The sequence below is a fragment of the Daktulosphaira vitifoliae genome, unplaced genomic scaffold, assembly GCF_025091365.1.
Source record: "Daktulosphaira vitifoliae isolate Bord-2020 unplaced genomic scaffold, ASM2509136v1 Scaffold_3, whole genome shotgun sequence".
In the NCBI taxonomy this organism is placed as follows: Eukaryota; Metazoa; Arthropoda; class Insecta; order Hemiptera; family Phylloxeridae; genus Daktulosphaira; species Daktulosphaira vitifoliae.
The window spans coordinates 45,532,169-45,557,407 of record NW_026099574.1 but is presented as its reverse complement, the minus strand read 5'-3'; the positions used below and the strand labels follow the sequence as shown (position 1 = coordinate 45,557,407).

Here is a 25,239-nt window from a genome sequence, read left to right as displayed (position 1 = left end):
TCCTATTTCCTTCATTATTCCTAATAGATAGTTCTATTATTTATAAGTATAATATCTATTAAAGCAATTCAACATAGTATGAAATTGATGTTTAATAATTTATTATTGTAATTTTTACGGAGAAATTATAAAGCAGTTTTTAATATTATGGCAAACGTACATAAAAATTAAAGTGATTGATACAAAACTTTTCAGAAAACAATTTGTTGTTAAATATGAATAAATGGTCTACAAGGAATGGCNAGAAAACAATTTGTTGTTAAATATGAATAAATGGTCTACAAAGAATGGCAGATACAAAACGAAGACCAAATAGTAAAATATTTTAATATGAAAAAGAAATTTCTTCTAACAGGCGAGACTACGGTGATATATAACGGGCCCTTGATATTCATTGAAAATTTTGATTGAATTTTATTTATTTTTAATTTTTTTTCCCTTCTCTATAAAGAATTAAGAAAAAAATGCAATTAAGTTATTTCAACTGGCGGGGTTCAAACTTAGTACCCTGAACGTGTAAGACTGTAAAATGTAAGACACATCCACCGTGCACTACATGTACGAATAGATAAAAAGAACTTTTAAGTTAGTTCAAAAAATCAAATTCGCGTTTCTTAACTTTGAGGAGGAAAAATAATCAAAATAAATTTAAATATATATTTAATGTAAGTTGAAAAAGTTCTACTTTTTATAAGTATGTTTCAAGTTTTTAACGCCCTCTCTATAAGGGGAAATTGTCCAATTGTTCATGGGAGGCCGAAAAATCGAGTGACTACTCAATTTTTATGAGAATTTTATGGAAAATACCATGACGATGTTTATATTTTATTTAAATAAAATTTGAAGTGGGGAAACTTCAAAAATCCCAAATTGAAGATAAGAAATTTTAATTATTGATTTCGCTATTTTTAGGTGCTACAAAATATCACCTTATTACTTATGATATTGATTAAACTAAAATTCTGTATAATATTCTTTAATTTATTATTAATACTTAATATAGTACATCTATTATTAATTAAAGATCTTTTTTGCTCGTAGTTTTAAAATTTTTGAGGTTTGACTTCATACCGATGGTAAAATTTTATATAGAGGCCTGTAGATACTGCTTATACAATGTATTATAAACTTATAAGTTATAAGCTATTTTTCATAAAATTTAACTTAAAAATGTATTAATTTAATTAACGCAGCCATAAATTTAATCTTATATGGTGTACATGATTACAAATGCATTTTTCTAAAAAAATTGTTTTTCGAATGCGATTGTATCCGTATGTTTTGAAAGGAATTTCCGAATACTGTAATAACCACATCGTCTAGCAAAGCTAAAAATGTTTTACTTGACATTTCAAAAAAAAATCGAAATGGCGTTTGTTGAACTCCCGTTTGTACACCCATAATAAATATTATTTGTATCAAAACTAATTTGAAATAGCCGCTCTGTTAAAAAAGAGAAATATCCACAGGATTTTGAGCAATAAACAGATAAATATGTAAATTTGTCCTCGATTTTAATATATTAGTTATGTACGGAATTATCAATTATAAGTTGTTCGCAATACAATATCAGCTGTTTTCATGTATTGGTGTCATGGCCCCTTCAGCTTTCTATTGACTTATCTTTCTATGAGATCATACATTACGTAAAACACTTATAACATAAATAAAACGACAAATTAAATTTTTTTCTTTAATCTTATATTTTTAATATAATTAAATAAAAAATTATACATTATACTTGTACTAAAATTATATTTCTTTAACACTCGGTAATTATAAATTTATTATTTATAATTTAACACACACACAAATATATATATATATATATATATCAATTAGTTGGAGATAATAAAATATATATAATTGATAAGAACACAAGATTATTGATAATGTAACGTTTATAATCATCATCATTTTAATAATTTCTAATTGAAGAGAGTGTTCGTAATGGTTATTGTTACCCAAATATATTAAAAAAGGTGATCATTTAAAACAAAAAAAAAAAAATGTTACAGTTAATTAATTACTTAAAATGCTCACAAACTAAATTCATTTAACAACTATCCATCAAATTTTGGTTTAAATTAAGTGATTACAACATAAGCTTTGAGTTAGTTTTATTAAATACTAAAATTTATACTTTCATATTAAATTGTATACATATTAATTTTTAGCACTATGAGTACAACATACTATGATCCTGATGGTTCACAAAGCATCAAAAGACGACGTTCTACGAATTTCCGTGATACTTATTTAAGAAACCGTGAGTATGGTTTCCGACCAAAATATGGTGACCAAAGTCGATTACATTGTGAAATGTATACATCCATGTATCCTATTGCTAAATGGGAATATGATGTCGTCAGTACTGATATTTCAAATCCTGGCGGTATTTTCAATTTAGAATTCTCACCAGATGGGTAAATATTTAAAACTTAAATTATTACAATATCTTTCTTTTTAATAAAAGATATGTTTATAGTAAAAAAATCAATTATTATTATTACAAAAATTATTTTTAACTCATTAATATCTTATTTTTATTTACAATTATTAATATTAATATAAATGCATATATAAAACTTAATATTGTAATCATATTTTATTTTAAAACTTAAATGATGACCTTAATTCACGGCCAATTAATTTATTGTTGCCAAATAGTTGAATTAAAATAACTTGGTTGATTTTTCTAAGTTAACAATTTCTTTAATTATATATCTTACATTTATTCAGGTTCAAATCAACCCTTAATTGTAAAAAACAAATGCAAAAAATACTGAAATTACAGTTGGTATAATAAACTACATTAGACCCCTAAGATTAAGAAAGTTTCTATAGCTTTCCATAAGAATATAGTAAACATAAATATAATAAATTAAAAATACATCAAATATATATTTAATTACAGTTGATTATCATATTAACTTAAATGAGTATACAAATAACTACCATGAAATATGTACCGAACTTTGCACCACATTTTACCAAAATATAAATGTCTAATATAGTATTTGTAGTAAAATTATTCAAGTTTAAGATACTTTGGCATAATGTGTGACAAGTTGGAATAACATTTTGTGCGTACTCTTTTTTTTTTTATGCATTTTTTTTTAGGGACAATATTACCCTATTTTGTTGCACTAAATTTTTGCCAAAGTATAAGAATATTTTTTTAAAATTTTAGATATAACACTATCAATAAACAATATTTTATAGTAACATTAAGCAAAACAAATAAAAAAAAAATCCAGCACAGGGGGCTTGCGGCACAGTGGTGACGTGGTATAGTTGGATCAAGTATAATGATATCTGACAATGATTAAAATCACTATCAAAATAAAATGCTTCGATGCAAATCTTTAGATAGTGTTTAATTTTAAAAAATTGGTGTATTATTCTAAAAGCTACATGATCTGCTAGTTCCTTATTAATATCCTGATTAAGATAAAGTATGTCAAATGAAAACTTTTATTTACTTTTTTTATTAACTTTGATGTCTATTTTCACCACGAAGACAAGTTCAGAGGTCAAATTTTTTTTTTCAAATTAATGTATATTACATTAGCTTTAATTTTTAAAATATATATAAAAGTGTCAGACCTTCTGTAACACTTTAAAAAGTTATGTTGAAGAAGTTCTACTTTCTATATGCATATTTCAGATTTGAACACCCCCCGTATATAAAGAAAGAGTTTGATTTAAAAAAAAAGTATGTCGAATGAAAGATGTATATAAATACTACTTCTCATGAAAAAATAGTATTGATCCATACATTTTTTAAAAAGTTATAGTATTTTTAAGTAAAAAATGTAAAATATAAAATCGAGCAATTTCACACAAAAATAGCATTCGGTAGCGATTTTTACCACGAAGACAAGTGCAGAGGTTAAATTTTTTTTTTCAAAATAAAGTACATTACATTAGCATTAATTTAAGATATATATAAAAGTGTCAGACCTTCCGGAACATTTTCAAAAGTTAAGTTGAAAAAGTTAATTTTTATAAAAAAAATTGTCATATTAAATCCCCCCCTGTGGGCAGATAAAAGGTTAAATTTACAAAAAATATACCAAATAATAGGTAAAGACATCAAGCATCTATAAAAAATATATATATATATTAATATGTTCATTTTTGAAAAAGTTACGGCAGTTTTTAGTAAAAAAAATTGAAAAAATGTTGAAAATTAACGATTTTTAAATTTGTAATTTTTTTGAAGATTTCCACCATTTACGGGGAACGAGGGTAATTTTTTTAATTTTTGAGGGTAATGTCTTCGACTAGATACAATTTGTGATCTTTTGACGTATTGTTGAAAGAAATCCGTTTAGTGAGAGCTGAGAAAAAGTGGTAACAGACACAAAAAAAAAAAAAAAACATAGTAAAACCAATACCTTCTCAGCTTCGCATCGAAGCTAAAAACTGAAAAGAAAAGTAACAATGAAATTTTATAATAATAAAAACTTGTTGTTATAAACCATTTTAGAACAATTATTAAATCACATCTATGAAATAAAAAATTTTTAAACATTTCAAATCTCTTTGAAATTATAATTCTTTTTTTTTTTTTAAAATTAAACCCTAGATTATATAATATTGATTTTAATGTATGGTTATATAGAAAAATTTTGGCTGCTGCTTGTGAAAAAAAAAGTTTTATGTTATTTGACCCAGTTACACAAAAATTTATAACTTCGATAAAGAAAGCTCATAATGACTGTGTAAACTGTATTAAGTGAGTAATTTTATATTTAAATTTAATTTGAATTTTACAAGTATAATGTTCTCTTACAGATTTTTAGATTCTAGAATGTTAGCTACATGTAGTGATGATACAACAATAGCTCTTTGGGATGTACGCAATCTTAATGATAGTATTCGGGTATTAAGAGGTCATTCTAACTGGGTTAAAAGTATAGAATATTCTATTAAAGATAATTTACTAGTATCAAGTGGATTTGATGGACATATTTATACATGGGATATAAATAGGTAAGAAGAGAAATTACATTTTTGGTTACATTGTAATTTTATTATTTTTTTAGTTATTCTGAAGAAGGTAGAGTTTGCAACAATTCTGTATTTCATATTAATGGTCTAATGCGTATCAAAATTCTTCCTGATTCCAGTAAGATGGTAGTTTGCACTACTGGGGGTTATATTTTACTTGTTCATAACTTGGATTTAGATACATTGGGTACAGATATTGAAGGATTCAAAGTAATTATTTGTTTAATTTATAAATTTATATTTACATATATTTTTAATGAACAGAAAAATTTGTATTATCTGTAAATTAAAAATAATTAATTATTTATTATGTACACGGTATTAAATTCAAAGTATACTAGGAGAGGGCATTATTATGGAGGCTTATAAAACTCAAACCCCTACAAAATTCATCTAAAAATATTTTAATTTGAATAGTATAATAGTATCAAACAATATTTAATAAATTTAATATAAAATAATTCATTAAAATGTTGGATAGAGCATTATCACATTTTCTAATAAATTTTTTTTTTTTTTAGGCTTTATGAGCCATCAAAGCTACCATTTCTGTCTATCATATATCTGCTACCAGTTCACTTCTATTTTTTCTAATAATTTCTTGGTGCTATCCATCCATCTTTTTCCATACCATATAGGTCAATGCGCCTTTCAATATACTAAAAATTGTTATCTAAAACAGATTTAATTTTTCATTATAATCTCTTGTCATTATTGATGTGGCACATACATATATCAATATAGAAATGGATGTAACTTATACAGGGTGATTCTTATAACGCTAGCCACTTGATTTTCTTGAAATAATAATTAAGTTAAGAATTATATTTTTGGTGTTTTTTAGTTTTATATATTTCTTAATTTATTAGTTATTAGTTACTTTTTTAATTCCTCCAATAATACCTTATAAGGGTGTCAAGTTGACTTTTAAATAGCAATATACATATTTAACTAACTTATTTATTATATGAATGTTTATCGTGAACCACTTAATTAACCAACAAATAGAAATAATATTGAGAACTTTTTTTTTTTTAATTACATAAATTTTTTTAATTTATCAATCATGAAATATATTTTATATTTATCCCTTATACCTTATAAAGCTGTTGACTTAATTTTTTTAAACGGGAAAATATATGATTAACAATTAATTTAAATATAGAAAATGATCTAATCCAGTGGTCGGCAACCTTTTTTAATTCTCGGGCCACATTTACAAATTAAAAAGAGTTCGCGGGCCAGATAAAAAAAAAAAATTTATAATTACATTATTTATTATGCAAAAAAATACTATCTAAAACTTAAAATAATAATATGACTTATATAAAATACCCGTACCAAAAACGCAACGTTCAATTATATTTATACAAAATGATATTCAATTAAATTAGTCGATTTAGAATTTAAAGCGGGCCGTATTCAATAGCCACGCGGGCCGGATACGGCCCGCGGGCCGCCGGTTGCCGACCACTGATCTAATCAATAAAATGACAAGTCAATAACAACTTTTAAACCAGTTTTTTAAAAGTTTTGATCATTTCTATACCTAGATAAAAAGAGAAATGAGGCCAAAAAAAAATATCTAAGGATAAATATTATCATACTCGTGCCTCATCTACGAACTGTATTTTAAAATAGTAATAACTTCCTAAGTATTGGTCTAAAAATTGTTATTGATCAGTTAATTTCTTAATTAGATTGTTAAATTCGTAATTACTTAGCGCTCCTTAGTGGATGTTTATAAAATTTTACTTCATAAATATAATTCTTTTTTATTTCTTATTATCATCTATTGTTCATCAGTAACTAAGTTGGTTACGAGGTTATTTGGGTTCGGTCACCCTTATCCTAAACTTCCACTTGACACAATCTCCCACATCTCAACCTCATTGGAATACTTTTATCACATAACACCAGATGCTTCTCTCCAGTTTAACCACCCGCACTGAATCCTGTGTCTTACATCATCGTCAATACCACCATTCTTTTGCACAACTAATTCTAAATACTTAATATTTTCCACCTCTCCTATCACGACCTCGCCTATTGTCACTGATCTCCTCATTTCACCTACCTCGTGTTCTTCTTTTGTCAAACTCGTACTCTATATACTCTGTCTTACTCCTACTTATTCATAAACCCTTTTTAATTCATTTCCTCCCTATTTTCTCCTGTTAATACTATATCGTCAGCGAACAACATGCACCACAGCACCTCTCTAATAATTCACCCATCACTATAGAAAATAAGTAAGGGCTTAAAACAGAATCCCGTTTGGCAAATAAAAAACAGTTTTTGTTACTAATGTTTCTACTCTTATTCTTTTGTCTATTACCCTTTCCCAAAACTTCATACAATAAGCTTTATTTTCTATCATTTTTACACTTCTGCATATACTCTTTTGCCTTTAAATATTGACACCACAATGGTATTCCTTTATTTTTTTTTATATTTTCCCTTCTAAAAGAATTTTATAAAAGCTCCTTCAACCATCTAATATTTTCTATACTTCTATTGGTACTTTATCTGATCCTACTGCTTTATTTTTTTATTTTTTTATTCTTCATGGTGATGCCATAGCCTCCCTTACATCTTTCTCACTAATTAAATCTACTAGACCCTAGTTCCATGAGATATCCTCTAATATCTTTCTTAGATACTCCTCATTGAGTAAATTTTCAAAACACTCTTTTCACCTTTTTTGCATATCATCATCACTTGATAGCACCCTATTATCAAAACTTTTTTTACACCTTACATAGTGATAATCTTAGATCTCTTTTCTCTTACTTTTGCAAGTCTATAGACTTTTTTTCGACTTCCTTTGTTTCTAGCCTTATACTCCATCCTTTATCCATCCATTATTCTCTCCTTTTGCTCTTCTGTCATACTTTGAATTGTTTTTACTTACTTAGCTAAGTTACTTATTAAGTTGGAATTATTTTGTTTTTTAATAAATAAATTAGTGGAATAAATCATCAGATAAATCCTGTTTACAAAAAATTCAATTAAACTATATTACTTATTCAATTACATCAGGAATAAGTCATTTTATATTATTGTAAGATAATTAACAATTTCTAAAATACTCTTAATTTTGATGTTTTAGCCAAATATGTATCGACTAATGCAACTTAGTAAAACTACTATTCCTAATGCTGCTGCTCATACTCATATGTTTTCTCGAAATAAAAATCGCGTTGAATTTATTGTAGATTTTCCTAGAAATGATGATGCTGAAATTATATCTTCTATTCAAGTATAACTTTTATTGATTATTTATTCATTCATTTTTGTAGGAAAAGCTTTTATGATTTATAATGTTTCAATTTTTTTTCAGTTACATCCACAAGGTTGGAATGTATTAAGTAGAAATATTACCACTGATGAACAATCTGAGTGGACATGCATTCATGATATACAGGATATTAATAGTACTGAAGAACAAGATGAAACTGAAGAAATTCATTCTGAAGAAGCAAATAGATTGGAACATTCCTTAGCTGATGATCCAATGTGAGTACTTTATTACTTGTCAAGTTGTTTTTTTAACAAAATTATTAATATATAATATCAAATGTATAATAAAATTTATGTTATTTATTGTATTATATGTGTGAGAGTTATATTTTTGGGGACTTTTTAGGGTACAAACTTTCCAAAATGCTTACATTTTAAGATAATATAGAGAAGGTTGGAAAAAAAATATATAAGATTTATAACGAGATAAAATCTATAATTCGCCATTCATAAACTGAAACAGAAAAAATTAACTTTTTACTACTTTCTTTTAGCCAGATAGAATTTTGGATTCAATATTTTACAAGTTATTAACTTAATAAATTTAATTTTTTCAATTTTTATTGGGCGTTTTGTTTAAGTTTATTAAATTGATTTAAAGCCTTTATCTCTTGAATCAAATATATACAAGATTTTCAATCATTTTTGTTTTTTATTTACTGTCCATATTCATTCTTACCTTAAAAAAATGATGTTTTGAGAGTATAGGAGTTGTAATGTTTTTAAGTAAACACATTTAAATACTTTTATGAATGTATTAATACTTTCAAACACATTCTAAATACTTTAATTGTAATTTAATACTATTCTCTATTAAAAACTTTTAATTTTCCCAGTTTTATAAATTAACTTATTTTTAATTCATTGAATTTGAGTTGTACGTTTGGATTAAATGCTACAAGTGTTATCATGCAATGCTTTCAATTTTCTATGTAGTAAAAATAATGGTTAAAAATAGATAATTATGTTATTAAGTTTTCATTTATACAACATCATCATCTATTAAAGGCAATTCCTTGTCGCTGAGGCTTCTCTCTCCTCTCTGTTTGACACCAAATTGTTCAGTGAAACAAAAGACACCCAGTTCATGAGTTTCAGGATATTTTCAAAATATTGTTTCCTTGATCGTCCTCTTGGTTTCTTCCCAGTTATTTTTCCTTCGAAAATGTTGATTATAAAATCATTGTGTCGGATAATGTGTCCGATTAACTTTATTTTTCTTGATTCAACACCTTCATCATCTGTCTTTCTTCTAGCACTTGCTCATTTCTTTACTTGTCTATCTATTTTGTCTTTGTCATTTTTCTTCATATCCATAACTCTAATGCTTCTGTCTTTCTTGTCAATTATCCGTATTTCACTGCCATATAAAAGCACACTCCAGACAAATGCTTTAACGAATCTTTTACAAATGCCATTGCTCAGATATTTATTGGTGAGAAGCTGATTTTTGTTTTAGAATGCTTTCTTTGTCAATGTCTGGTGTTGATTTGTTATTGGAAGCTATGATACTTCCAAGGTAGCAGAATTCTTGAACCTCTAGTAATCGTGTATTGTTTAATTGTATATTAAGATTTATATCTGAGTGCTTTTACTTATAAGCTTTATTTTTTTTTTCATGGAATTTATTTTCTTTTTAAATTTATCAAGTACGCATTGGATAGAATTTTTAGCATATTATTCATGTCATGTTCAGACTCTGCTAAAATTACAATGTCATCTGCAAAACGACTACAGTATATATGTTGACTTATTTATTTTCACTCACTTGGTCTTGGTTTTCATTTCATCTATGCTCATTTCAATAAAAATATTGAATATATAATGCGACAATATATAATGCATCTTTGTCTAACTCTTCTCCTTATTCTTCATTTATACATTACCTTTTTTTTCTATTATACATGTATGGATCATTAGTTTTGTGATTGCTTCATTAACAATTAATCATTGGTAAAGTAATCATGATCTATTACAAAAACTTCTATGACCAAACATAATTCTGAATTTATACAGTGATTAATTTACCAAGACGCATCTTAATTAATAAAAAAAAAATTATGATAATTTTTTATTGGTTTCCTTTAGTTCAAGGTTTTTTACGATTTTCAAATGGAAAAATGTATATAATTAATTAGCTTATTTAATAAATAATGGTTTATTCAAGAAAGTGGATTGTTAGTAACAACTTTTGGACCAGTATTTTGGAAGTTATTAACAATTTAAAGTAATGTGTCGTAACACAATAAAAGAAATGAAACATCTATTTCCCAATATAAGCGAACTTATTAAGTTATTTACAACATAGACAGCTACATCAAACTGCTCGTTCTCAATGACGATTTGAATAATAGTTTTTCCTATTAAATCCAAAGGCTTGTTATCTGCTCCGGTTATTAGCATATTTTCAACCTTTTTTATGTTGTATTCTTTAGCTAATTCCGCGTTTAATATATTTAGATTTGCCCCGGTATCTATAGTGACTGTTATTTCTGTTTGGTTTAATGTGGCTATGATGTACAATGCTTTTGCGCTAGAATATTGACTTGTCGATTGTACTTATTCAATTTTATTGCTTTTATTAACTTTATTTATAACATCTTTTGACTGATGTGATTTTATTTTTGAGTTTGCTAAGGTTGAAGGTGAACGTATATCCTTAGCGTGAATGTTTAACCTATGAACTAGTTTTTTTTTGGTTGCAATTTTTTGCTGTGTGATTTTGGCACTGGCATAATTGACACTTTGTGTCATCTGCTTCCTTTTTTCTGGATCTACAGACACTTGCTTCGTGGCCGTATTTCTCACAAATTTGGCATTGAACTATTAATCTTTTGTTACGGAAACAATTCTCAGTAATGTGGTTAGTCCTGTTGCAAATATCACATTTTCTGTTTTTGCCGGACGTGTTACCATTAAATTTTTTTACTGTATTAGTCCGTGATTTCTGAAAATCTAAAAGTTCTTTGACTTGCCTTTTTAATTGCTCTAGCTCATTTTCTTGTTTTTTATTTGACATGTGTTGGATTTGCTCCTTAAGAATGTCTGTTCTAATTTCTGAACTAGACTTACTTTTATCGCCTTCTATGAGAAATTCTGTAGTCTCCCATTTTCTTATATTCTTTTTTAGACTGTCCAAGGTATCATTGTCCAACATCGAAACCATTCTTAAAATGTCGGGGCGTAATCCCTTCATAATAAGATGTACTTTTTCTTTTTGTGACATGTCCTTATTTATACGTAAGCATAAAGCATCAGCTTCATTTAAATAAGAGCTTACGGATTCGTCCAGTTGTTGATGGCGTTTTTGTAAGATCATTCTTATCATGTCTGTTTGAACTGTTGGTTCAAATTCTAACCTTATTTTATACTCTAGATCTTCCCACTTGATTTGGCCGACGGTGTTTTCTTCTAGATTTTCATAGAAGTGTAAAGCCGTACCTTCCAAGAAGGCTGGTAAAAACTAAACTTATTCTTCATCGTTCCATTCATTTATGATACTGGCCCTCTTGTATCGCTTAAGAAACAGGTCTAAGCTTTTGTGAATTTCTCCCCTAAACTGACTTGGCTTAAAGAATGGCTTTCTACGGTTCTTATTGTCATCACTAGCCATGTATTCTTCCTTGGCCATCAAGTGTGGATAAGTTGGCTTAATAATAATTTTTCTTATACTATAACAACAACCTTAACGTAATATATACGTTACCTTTGTTGGGCGCCACTCTGTCGTAACACAATAAAAGAAATGAAACACGTATAAAGGTAATTGTGATGCGAAGATGAATATGAGGATGTGGTGCCTGCTGTCTAGGTATTCACGTGCGTGTTGTCGTACAGCAGTCACCGTGCTCGGCTGACACTCCGGGTTAGCTGTGGGTGTCGAAAGGCTGTTGTTATAGGAAGGGAATAAGGGTAACACCTAGGTATGAGGTGCAGACGAAGTGCAAGACACAAGTACTCTGAAATATTGTGGATGAGAGTAGATAGGTTTAAAAAGGAATAAACAAAGACTTTACTTTAAGCAGTAAGCCGGACAGCGACAACCGAGTACTGAGACTGATGAATGACACAAGGCACTAGAGTCGACTGACGACGATGGTCAGGTCTATTGGGTTTTTATAATAATTACACCTATTGCCGATTTGGCAATAAATATTATTTGTTAATTCACCAGTCTCAAGAAGCGGATGTGCTGTCTGTATTTTATTAAAATAATTCTCACAATAATGGTAACGTGACACCATCACAAATGACTGTTGGTGAAGAGTGGGTGCTGCTATTTTTGTAATAAAACATTTCTCAGCCTTTATCTTTTCAATATCAAGTCATTAAGTTCTGAAACAATGATATAGTTGGAACAAGTATAAATGATATCTGACAGTGATTAAAATCACTCTCATAAGAACCCCTTCAATGCAAGCCTGTAGATAGTATTTAATTTTAAGAAATTGGTGGATTATTCTAAAAGCAAAATGAACTCTTATTTCCTTCATTATTCCTGATTAGTAGTTCTTTGATTTATAAGTTTAATATATGAATAGTAAATGGTCAGATTTTCAAAAAACTTATATTAAATAAAAGGATAATACATAAGATGTCTACATAAAAAATATTTTTTAGTACGTTCATTTTTTAAAAAGTTATGACAGTTTTAAGTACAAGAAAAACGTCACGTTAAATCATGTTTTTTACACAAAAATTACATTTTTTGTTCAATATTGGTGGGCATTTGCACATACAAGATAAGGTGTCGGATCAAATTTTTTTTTTTATTTGATAGTATATAACATAACCTTTGATTTGATATATGTTTAAAGGACGCAGTATTTCCGGAACATTATCAAAACTTAAGTTGAAAAAGTTAAGTGTTCGTAAAAAAAATTACTATTTTAAATCCCCTTCCCCATTTTAGTCAAGTAATAAAGGGTCAGATTTTCAAAAAAAATTATATCAAATGAAAAGGAATTAACTTAAGTTTAAATATTTAAAAAAATCTTTTTGATTCATTCAATTCAGATTTCAAAAAGTTTTGGTAGTTTTAAGAAATTGTCTTCTACGTGCAAATGGCTGCCATAGCTAAAAACATGTTATTTTAGTGTTAAAATTTTCGATTTTAAATTTTCAACTTAAAAATGCTATAACTTTTTGAAAAATGTATATATCAGCATAATTTTTTTTTTCTAAATACATTATAAGTACATCTTTCATTTGACATACTTTTTATTAAAATTGGACAATTTTCCCTTATATAGGGGGCGTTCAAAACTTGAAATATTGTAAAAAACATAGATCTTTTTCAACTGAACTTTTGAAAATGNGATTTAAAATAGCAACTTTTTTACAAAAACTAACTTTTTCAACTTAACTTTTGAAAATGTTCCGGAAATACTGCGTCCTTTAAACATATATCAAATCAAAGGTTATGTTATATACTATCAAATAAAAAAAAAAATTTGTCCCGACACCTTATCTTCTATGTGCAAATGGCTGTCGAAATTAAAAAAAAATGTAATATTTGCGATAAAAATCACCNAAAAAAAATGTAATGTTTGCGATAAAAATTACATTTTATCGGGATGTTTTTTGTACTTAAAACTGCCATAACTTTTTCAAAAATGAACAAATAAAAATAATATTTTTTTGTATTGAAACCTTAGATATTTCCCTTTCATTTGATATAATTTTTTTTGAAAGTCTAACACTTATTCTGCTCACAGGGGGGATTTAAAATAGCAACTTTTTTACAAAAACTAACTTTTTCAACTTAATTTTTGAAAATGTTCCGGAAATACTGCGTCCTTTAAACATATATCAAATTAAAGCTTATTTTATGTACTATAAAATAAAAAAAAATTTGTCCCGAAGACCTATCTTCTATGCGCAAATGGCTACCGTATCCAAAAATATGCTATTTTAACAAAAATTTTTTTTTAATTAAACACTATCTACAGATTTGCATCGAAGCGTTTTTTATGATAGTGATTTTAATTAGTGTCAGATATCATCTATACTGGACCCAACTATGCCACGACCCCACTGTGCCACCACCCCACTGTGCTGGGTTTTTTTTAATAGCTATTTTGAATGACAATATGTGACTATTTGTAACAAAAATATATATTACATTTTTTTTTAATTAGGGAAGGAAGATTACATAGACGAACACATGTAGTTATTCCTCGTGATATAAACAATAGTAACAGTATACCACCATATTCTGTATTAGGTCCTAGAGGTAATCGACAAGCTGATCTTTGGGAAGCTATGATGCAAATAAGTGGTACTCGTATTAGAAGTTTGAGATTTTTATCAGGTAAATTAAATTTTATGTTTATGTGTTATAAAAATTTTTTTTATTTTACTTATTAAAATTTAAAAAAAAAAATTGATATTAAAATATTTAGACTTGGTAATTGAATTCTTGCATGATAATTTATATTTTTAAGTAGTGTAAAACGTTTGTTTTTAGAAGGGCGAGAAAGGGTATTAGGAACATATTCTGGTGTTCGAATAGTAAGGAGTGCTACAGGTTTGCAAGATCAAGATGACTTAGATGAATTATCAATGGAAGAAATGGATAATAGACCACCTTCAGAAAGACTAGTGACTGTTTTAATTAATCGAAATGCACCATCAGATTTACGAACACGTAGTTATTTTGTAATGAATTCCAGAGACAACATAACCCGCCAATCAAGACGTGAAAATGGAGATACATTATTTTTGGTTGGAAATCGATCACGACGTAGTAGTTATGTTCTTAATCGTATGAATAGATATCAAGTGCCTATTGACCATAAAATTCATAAAAATTCTGATAGACTTACACATTATATAGAAGAAGCAAATGTTGGTAAAGGATTTATCAAAGAATTATGCTATTCAAATGATGGACGTATTATTTGTTCCCCCTTTAGTCATGGTGTCAGATTACTTTCATTTTCACCAAATTGTGATGAATTATCTACATTAATGCCAAAATCCCCAGGTATCAAATTACATGAAATAGGCACAAATGTGTCACATTCAAATATTGTTTTGTGTACTAAATTTTCGCCTGTTCACCCATTACTTGTATCAGGCTGTTTAGCAGGCCGTATTGTTTGGTATCAACCACGTTTATAACACACCATCATTGTCATTCAATTTGTAATTTTTAAATGTATTATGACAAAGCTAATCTATTTTGAGGCTGATAAAAAATGTTTGTAGTGATAAAGAGTAACATAAAAGATTTATTTATACAAACATTGTTATTTAATAATTCAAATTAAATAAGACACACAGTGCGTTTGTTGACTCCTATTATACACTCATAAACTACAATATTTAAAAGTTTCAAAGATTATTAAAACTATCTTTTTTAATTAAAAAATATACATATCTCTTTGTAACTTAATAAGTCATGTATTAAAGAATAAAATAAAAGTATATTTATTTTAATATAAGATCAATTATGTGGAAACCATTCATATGAAATTTTAACAGCATATCCTATCAAATACACACTGAGTTTAATCGTAAATGTCTAATTTGTAGGATATATTAATCAACTTTTATCTTTACAAACCCAACTTTATTAGCATGATGATTACCCTTGGATATCTAATTAATACTTACATATAGACAAAAATCGAAAATTTTTATCTCTATAAACATACTATTCTTTCATTAAACTTTTGTATATTAGTTTGTTTTATTATTGATTCTTAAAAAACCATTATTTCATTTTATAACTTAAATATATCTGTATATATTTATTTAGCTTTGTAAAATTGCATAAGTGCCTTAAAATAATTTCTATATTTGTATGTTTATTCTTAATTAATACTATAAATTGAAAATTTCCTAATAAAATTGTTCATCTATTTAGTTCATTAAAATTAGTTTCATAAAATACATATTTGCATACACACATGCATTTACCCCCAAAAAAAAATTTCTTGAAATTTCTCATTCAATTACTTTTAAATTATATATGTTATATTTTATTTTTTGTTTTCAACTTATGTACTGTGAATTAAAAAAAGTTTTTGCCTTTCTTTACTTCTAAAAATGATAAAATAATGAAGTTTTTTGATTAGCAACAAAGAATATAAAATTTGAGTGTAAAATAAAAAAAATAAAGAAAATGACTAGTTTTCCATATGGGTTACCAATAAAAATAACATGTATGATAATTTGTTTTAAAAATTAAGAGAAGAAACTTAATTTTCTATGAATTTGTAGAAAACAAAATAATTGAATAGTGTAAAATGAAGTGTGTATGTATGTTTTTTAATGTATCTATCTATATATGTATATTAAAATACAAATGTATTTGAGAAATGTGTTATTTATGATATGTATTCAGTGCAATAACTAAATATATAATTGTATTACATATTAAATAAAAGAATCTTTAATTTTCAAAAGTGTTTGTATTTTATATTCAAAAAAAATTAAAGTTTTATTTAACTTATTAAATTATTTCCTCAATATTATTACATACATAATATGTGTAAACTTAATATAGTAAAATAATACTTATAATCAAAATATTCAACTTTATATCTACATTATTTATTATTTCTAAAATATATGTTTACACAATTTATAAAAAATGGTCTCAATATAGCAAAATTAAAAAATTAATCATAAGTACTTATTATAATAGTGTTATACAAAAATATAATAAATCTATGTTCATAGATGTATAAATATATATTTTTCTAATATGTTAAACTAAGTGATGAAGACCGTGTTTCTTTATATATCGTTTTCTAGCTTCATCAATCAATTTTGCTTTTCTTTCAACAAATGATGCAACTTCAAAATTGTTATACTCAATCTTTTTAACCTAAAATTAACAATTAATTTTTAAACATTTTTTATATAACATTAAATAAATGAGTTAATTGAACAAAAATATTAAACATCAATTTCACCCACCACAGGTTTTTGTTCTCTGGATGGCTGTTTTAATGGTATATACTTCACAGTTCCATCAAGAATATTTGTAATAGTTATATCAACACTCCTAGTTCTTTCTATATACAATACAAAAAAAATTAACATATTAACCATAATAACCTGAAAATATTTGTGTTTTAGAATATTTACAGGTATATTAGGGTAGTTGACAAATATACTTTAAAAATAAAAACCCTGTTTAAAACAAGTAAACAGTATAAATTAAGTTACTAAAGAATTTTTTTAATTAGTATTGATTAATATCTAACGAGGATTAAAATCTCTGCTGCATAACTGCGTTGATGCCTATTGCTTATGCTTAAACTAATTATAAAAAAATGTAACAAATACATTAAAAATTACATGATTTGCGTCTTTAGAAGCCCATTACTCATAGAAGACAATTTGTTGGAATGTCTCTTTTTTAATCATAAAATACAAATACAAAACGGTACAATTAAAAAGGTATAACTTATTAGGTTTGAAACTAAGCAAATGTTTTGCTATGCAAAATACTTCAAAATCGGCTATTTTGCAATAAATCGAATGATTTTTTGACTTTAATTCCTTATAATAATTCCTAGAAATCGAAATTTCGGATAGATTCCTTTTTTCCATCTCGAACATTGTATTAGCTTTAATTTTATGCAGGTTAAAAAAATACAGGTTTTTTGGAACATCATTAAAATTTGAAAAAAAAAAATGTTAATATGTTTTTATAAGCCCCCAAAACTTTGGATAATGAAAAAGTTATGAAAAAAAACGTATTGTCATCAAGGTTAATATCTATAACATCACAAACAAAAATGTCGTAATAATCCGTCAAGTTTTTAAAAAGGTATTAACTTTGATGCGAAGTTGAGAAGGTATTAATTTTACCAAGATGTGTTTATTTTTTTGTGTCTGTTGCCATTTTTTCTCAGCTCTCACCGAACCGATATCTTTCAACGATACTTCAAAAGATCACAAATCGTATCTTCTCAAAGACATTACCTCAAAAATTGAAAAAAATTTCTTCGTTTCCCGTAAATGGGGGAAACCTCAAAAAAATTACAAATTTAAAAATCGCTAATTTTCAAAATTATTTAATAAAAATTGATCACTTGTGGCTAGTTAATTAAGTAAAATTAAAACTATATTAAAAATATTATTAATTTAAAAAAAACTAAAAAATATTAAAAATATTAAACTCAAAAGCCACAAAAAATTTTTGTGGCTTTTGAGTTTAATATTTTTAATATTTTTTAGTTTTTTTTAAATTAATAATATTTTTAATATAGTTTTAATTTTACTTCAAAATTATTTTTCTTAAAACTGCTATAACTTTTTCAAAAATGAACAAATCAATATAATTTTTTTTTATAGATTCTTGATGTCTTTAACTATCATTTGGTATATTTTTTTTATAAATCTGGCTCTTTACCTGCCCACAGAAGGGGATTTAAAATGATAACTTTTTCATAAAAAATTTACTTTTTCAACTTAACTTTTGAAAGTGTTCCGGAAACTCTGACACTTTTATATATATCTTAAATTAAGGATAATGTAATATACTTTATTATGGAAAAAAAATTTCGGACTTTATTTTATCTTCACGGTGAAAATGGCTACCGAATGCTATTATTGTGTGAAAATTCTCGATTTTATTTTTTACATTTTTAACTTTATAATGCTATGACATATTGAAAAGTGTATGGATCAACATTAGTTTTTTATGAGAAATAATATTTTTTAATAATCCCTTTTTCATTCTACATACTTTATCTTAATTAGGATATTAATAATGAACTAGCAGATCATGTAGCTTTTGGAATAGTCCACCAATTTTTTAAAATTAAACAGTATCTAAAGATTTGCATCGAAGCGTTTTTTATTATTATTATTTATATTTTTGTATTAATTAAGTAGCTCTTGATAAATGAAGCACCTATATATTATTTAATTTCAAAATATTGAATTTATATATTTTTCTGGGACTAAATCACAGATAAGGCATTAATAAAAACTTTCAGACTAAAAAAAATGATTTAAAATATTTAAAATATTAAAACAGTGATTTGTTCAGTACAGTGACTATAGAATAATTTTTGCTTAATAATAATACAATATAAACTTAAAATTAAATTTTTCGAATTACTACCTTATATGTTATGCATACAAAATTAATAAATTTCAATACTTACTCAGATTAGCAATAATTACATTATTTGGAACATATGGCAAGACATCTGAAACTTGCAAAGCCATTCTCACTATATCTGGATCTTCTTCAGTGTTATCTGAGGATAATTGCTTGTTGCATCTTTTTCTTTCATTAGATAGTTCCAATAAGTACTTTTTTTCAAATTCGGCCTATTAAAAATAATCAATATAAAGTAATAAATTCATAAGATTTAAAAATAATTTAAATACTTTGTCACTTTTAGTAAAATTAGATGTGGATATTTTTAATTCTTGAGAAATAGCTATTTCAACCCTTGACATCATTGTTTCATTTGAATCATCTTTTAATCTTTCAACTACAGGAAGAATTCTAAAATAAAATAAACAAATCTTTAATAAATTTAACTAATTAAAGTTAACTTCTATATGATATATTGGATTAATCAACTTAATAGATTGTAAAATGATCTTAGGATATCAATTTTAACTTAACAAAAAAACTCAGTAATAAATAATTATGTAATGAATTATATATATATAATTCATTACACACATATATATATATATGTATTTAAAAAATATTTATATTATGAAAAATTTAACACATTTTATACTTACTTATATTCAAATTTAGTGAATGGAACAAAGAAAAACCAAAATATTTCAGTAAACTGACTACAACCTAATACTGAGAAATTTATGTTAGAAAGATAAGGACGTTTTATAGTTATGACAATTGGTTGCAGTTTGTCACATATAATTGAAGTTGAAGTTGCAAACCTAAAATTACACATTTATAATTAAGGCTAGATAGTAGTGATTAATATGGATAAGTGATAAAACAATTGATTGGACAATTTTTTTGATAAAAAAAAATATTTATACAGAGTGTTCAGTAAGTTAGGAAATGGGTTTCTATTGGTCTCATTATTTATAACAATTGACCTGTTTGCTTACTTACTGAAAAACCTATATATATATATATATATATATATATATATATATACAATATTTTAGCTTGATGCGAAGCTGAGAAGGTATAAATTTTACTAAGATGTGTTTATTTTTTTGTGACTGTCACTACTTTTTCTCAGATCTCACTAGACCGATTTTTCTCAAGGATACATCAAAAGATTACAAATTGTATCTAGTTAAAGACATTACCCTCAAAAATTTTTCCCTTGTTCCTCCGTAAATGGTTGAAATCCCCAAAAAATTACGATTTTTGAAATTGTAATTTTGACATTTTTTTCTTAAAACAGCCATGACTTTTTTAAAAATTAACAAATAAACATAATTTTTTTTTATATAGATACCTTAACTACCTATCATTTGGTATATTTTTGTGAATATTTGACTTTAACCTGCTACAGAGGAAGTTTCAAAATAGCAATTTTTTACTAAATTCAACTTTTTCAACTTAACTATTGAAAATATTCCGGAAATATTGCATCATTTAAAGAATGTTAAATTAAAGCTTATGTTACATACTGTAAATTAAAAAAAAATTTTGCCGACGACCTATCTCTATGTGCAAATGGCTGCCTTAGTTTAAAAAAATGCTATTTTTCTGTTAAAATATTCGATTTTAAATTTTCAACCTTAATTTGCTATAACTTTATGTGTTCAAATTTTATTTTTGTTTGTTTATTTTAAAATACCTTATAAGAGTTTGCTATAGTAATAGTCTACCAATTTTTATAAAATTTACATGAATCTAACTTACATTAAGTATAATTTCATACTTATTTTGATTATTTATCCTCTTTAAAGTTAAGAAAAGCTTTTTTGAATTTTTGAAAATTTGTATAAAAAGTAGAACTTTTTCAACTTAACTTTTGAAAATGTTATGGAAATACTGCGTCCTTTAAATATATGTTAAAATATAGCTTATTTTATGTACTATAAATTAAAAAAATAAAAATTTGTCCCGACAACCTATCTGCTAAGTACAAATGGCAGTCGAATTTGAACAAAATATATAAGTAAATTTTGCTTTTGAAATAATCCACCAATATCTTAAAATTAAACACTATCGACAGATTTGCATAGAAGCGATTCTTATAAAAGTGTTTTTAATCAATGTCAGATATCATCTATACTTATCCCAACTATGGCACATCCATACTGTGCCATGACCCCACCGTGTTACCATTTTTTTTAGTATAATTTTTTTATGTTTTATACTGATCATGTTAACACAAAAGTTTTTATAAATTATTTACTTAAGAAGTGCATATTTTCCATTAGTAGTGGTACCTTCAGGAAATAATAATAATGATTTTCCAGTGGATAAAAACTGTTTTATGATACTTGATTCTGAAGCTACATTATCATTATTTAACAATGATAAAAGACCAAAGAACAAAGCACTTGATCCACTTAATTTCTTTGTTGGCTACAATATTTATAACTAATTAATAAATCATTATACATAAAATAAAATATAATTGAAAATATTAAGATAATGTATAATACAAAATAAAAGGTAACTCTCTATTTTATATATTTTTCACATTTCATCTTTAGGATATTAAAATATTGAAAAAATAAGAACTATACGTATCGAAAAATTCAAAATTTCAAAAATAAATTGAGTAAAAAAAATTAAAAAATTATTCTGTGACTATTTTCAAAACTTGGTATGCTTATTTGAAATTTTGCAGTAGAGAAATCATTAATCCAAATCAAAATTTTTGATAAAATATTGAAATCTTTTAGTAGACGATATCCTTTTTTATACATATTAAAAATTGAAAAAATTTCTTTTTTAGTGACTTTTTTTTTTTAACTAGTATGAGATCCTTTAGATGTATTTTAATACAGTGGAAATTCAGTTAATTAACTATCACTTTTAAAAGTCAAACTTTAACTAAAAAGGCTATTACTATTTATTAGAAATTTTTCAATGTGGGATAAATAAATATACAAAATATTCTATACTTAAATAATTAGTCATTTTTTGTTTAGAACGATTTTAAAATAAATATTTAATTATTTTCAATAGTTTTGTAATTTGGAATTTATATTGCATATGTATAATGTGCATATTATGAACATGACTCAATGTATCATTGATACATCTTATTTAATATACATTAATACTACTAGTGTTTAAGATATCAAGATTTTGGTTACCTTTTAATTAATAACACTCAATTGCATTATTTTTTTAAAAATGTACCTTTTTTAAAAGTATCTAAAAAAAATCTTGATAATATAAGTTGTGTTATCTTAATAAAAGTTTTTTTTAAAGATTATATAAAAATTTAATAAAAAAAATACCGTAAATGAATCAGTAACTAAATACAATGCAATATGATCAAAAATAGATAAATGATTAGAAACAATCACTTGACTTTTTTTTGGAACAGAATTTTTTTTCTCTACAACAATTAATCCAAGTACTCCACACATAATTCGTAATAACGGTCTGTCAACATTTATTTAGTAATATTAAAAACAAATAATAATGATATTTATATATATGTTGAATAAATATATATAGGTTGCTTAACTAATAATGTTTAATATTTACCTGCGTAATCTTGGATAATTACTCGAGATAATAGTTAAACATAATGCATTTAGTGCAATAAATGCCCTAATAACTGCTAAAATAACTCCAAATGGAAAGTAAATTATAACTCCAATTAATTCACTAGAAGATTGTGGAAACCTAAAAAATTTGAATAAACAATATAGTTTTAGTTTTTATTAAGGTGAATATAATGCCCTTGCACTCAGACTTGTTGGTCCATTGTGCGCACCTTATACTGAATTGTCTTGATTCAGTTTACCCACCCAATTCTTATAACCGAAGTTTTATTAAATAAACAATATAAATATCACTTAAATTTTACAAGTTAAAGCTAGACACACAAATGTTGTTAATTCTTTAATTATTCTATATAATTCAGATAAACAGATGTCAATAACAATTTTCCTCATACCATTGTGTAAATATAACAAAAAATATCATTGATATAGATTTTCTTTTTTTAATAAAAGTAAATTATACAAACCTAGATTTTTCAAACAAGTTTTCAATAGTAATATTGGAACTCATATTTTAAAAATATTAATTTTGATAAATTGAAACCCAAATTATTGGATGTAAAAGAATTATACACCACACAGAAACAACATAACTATGCTTTTTTTAACTATTTAAAATAAACAAATTATGATCACTGATAATGAAAAGGCATTCCGTCTATTCTTATCACTATTCTGCAGCTGATTGCTGATATTAGAAAATGATCATGTATTCTACAGTAGTTAAAAAATTTAACAAAGTTAAAGAGGTTAACAATTTTTTGTCAATCATTATTATAATTAACTAATATCGTGTAATATTCGATTTTTGGATCATAAAAAGAAATTATGTATATTTTCTGTATAAGAACTGAATCTTAAAGAATTATATAGATTAAACAACCCCCACAATGACTATTTAAATTAATATAATTGTCAATTTTGTTTATTGTAACATTAAGTCAAAGGCGTAAAGCATTTGAGTAAATGTATTTGAATAAAAGTATTCAAATACTTTCATTGGTATTGAATAGTATTTTTAAATAAATTTAATAAAAAGTATCTGAGTAGTATTTTAAATACAATTATTTAGTATTTAATACTGTTTAATATTCAATACTATTAATATACTTTTTTTTTTTTAATTTGCTAACCGTAACACAGCAAGCAAATTAAACTCAGTCAAAATGAAAATTGAGAATAATTCTCTGTTATTTTATATGTTACATTATAGTATAACATAATTATTGTGCTTATCTAAATGCTATTATGTATACATCTATTTTTAATACATCAGTTGAACCTACAATAGCCTATTGCAGGTTCAAATGATTTACTCTATTGTCAATAAGACATACTTTACAGGTTTTTACACGTGTACTAATATTTATTTTTTTCACTGATTAGTCTCCAATAATTAATTTTATTTACCTCCAACAAAAAATATCGAAAATAATAAATGAGTTCTCTTAATTTAAGAGTACTCAATATTTGACTCAAATTACCCTCTTGGTAATTATTTAGGTGGAACCTTTTGCTCTTAGTTAAAATAAAAACATTATTATTATTTTTTAATTGTATTCTTAGTATTTGAAATACTTTTGCAAAGTAATTGAGTATTACTCAAATATTTTTGTATGAAAAGTATTCAAATAGTATTTTAAATACATTTTTTTTTAAATATTTGAATATTATTTAAAATACTTTTTAAAAGTATTTTTTACAACTATGCATTAAGTTAATAAAATTATTTTTATTATCATTTCTTTATTATATTTCTGTCTTAGAAATATAATATTGCTCGCCTTGAGCAATATATCAAAAAATTAGTGGATTTTCGGCCGTGTTCCGAATAAAAGATTTTTACAGCATTCACTAAAATTCAACTAAAAGGGTTTAAATTAGTAGGTAACAAAATAAATCTTATAAAGTTTAGAAAAACTGAACGAATTATTCAGTATTTGAATCAAATAATTCACAATCGCTCAATTAAGTAACTAACTAATTTTGATTAAAAAACGCATTACATTTCACACCAAACCATCGATATTAACACTTGAATATAGCCCCATGATTTTTTTCCTAAAATATGGTGTGATAAGCTGAAATTAATTAACTTTTAATTTAAGATTTCTTTAGTTTAAAATTTGCCAAAATTCTTCAATTTTGAAATTTTATATAAAAATAAAATTAAAAAAAACGGTAGCACAGTGGGGTCGAGGCACAGTGTGGACGAGGCATAGATGGGACAAGTATAGATGATAT

At 25.5% G+C, this 25,239-nt stretch overlaps 2 protein-coding genes across 2 annotated transcripts; one reads left to right on the top strand and one right to left on the bottom strand.

Moving 5' to 3' along the window:
* Nucleotides 1–1,896: 1,896 nt before the first annotated feature.
* LOC126902609 (DDB1- and CUL4-associated factor 10) lies at nt 1,897–16,664 on the top strand. Its single transcript, XM_050680057.1, has 9 exons — nt 1,897–2,113; nt 2,178–2,426; nt 4,631–4,744; nt 4,804–5,001; nt 5,055–5,229; nt 8,132–8,281; nt 8,363–8,538; nt 14,463–14,635; nt 14,792–16,664. The coding sequence occupies exons 2-9, from the start codon at nt 2,182–2,184 to the stop codon at nt 15,445–15,447; spliced, it is 1,887 nt and encodes a 628-aa protein (XP_050536014.1). The 5' UTR covers nt 1,897–2,113; nt 2,178–2,181; the 3' UTR covers nt 15,448–16,664.
* Nucleotides 16,665–17,021: 357 nt separating this feature from the next.
* Nucleotides 17,022–23,622, bottom strand: LOC126902621 (lipid droplet-regulating VLDL assembly factor AUP1-like). Its single transcript, XM_050680074.1, has 9 exons — nt 23,463–23,622; nt 22,976–23,116; nt 22,723–22,870; nt 21,663–21,835; nt 20,056–20,217; nt 19,687–19,807; nt 19,458–19,626; nt 17,254–17,351; nt 17,022–17,161 (listed from the first exon to the last, which is right to left on the bottom strand). Exons 1-9 carry the CDS (start codon nt 23,504–23,506, stop codon nt 17,042–17,044), a joined length of 1,176 nt encoding a protein of 391 aa, XP_050536031.1. The 5' UTR covers nt 23,507–23,622; the 3' UTR covers nt 17,022–17,041.
* Nucleotides 23,623–25,239: the final 1,617 nt, after the last annotated feature.

What these genes read in the sequence shown, in the direction of transcription:
- LOC126902609 (XM_050680057.1), top strand. Translation starts at nt 2,182, where the DNA reads ATGAGTACAACATACTATGATCCTGATGGTTCACAAAGCATCAAAAGA. An exon ending in CAGATATTGAAGGATTCAAA is followed by an intron (nt 5,230 to 8,131) that starts GTAATTATTTGT and finishes TTGATGTTTTAG; the next exon opens with CCAAATATGTATCGACTAAT. An exon ending in AAATTATATCTTCTATTCAA is followed by an intron (nt 8,282 to 8,362) that starts GTATAACTTTTA and finishes ATTTTTTTTCAG; the next exon opens with TTACATCCACAAGGTTGGAA.
- LOC126902621 (XM_050680074.1), bottom strand. Translation starts at nt 23,506, where the DNA reads ATGAGTTCCAATATTACTATTGAAAACTTGTTTGAAAAATCTAG. An exon ending in TTCACTAAATTTGAATATAA is followed by an intron (nt 19,808 to 20,055) that starts GTAAGTATAAAA and finishes ATTTTATTTTAG; the next exon opens with AATTCTTCCTGTAGTTGAAA. An exon ending in TGTAATTATTGCTAATCTGA is followed by an intron (nt 17,352 to 19,457) that starts GTAAGTATTGAA and finishes TATTGTATATAG; the next exon opens with AAAGAACTAGGAGTGTTGAT.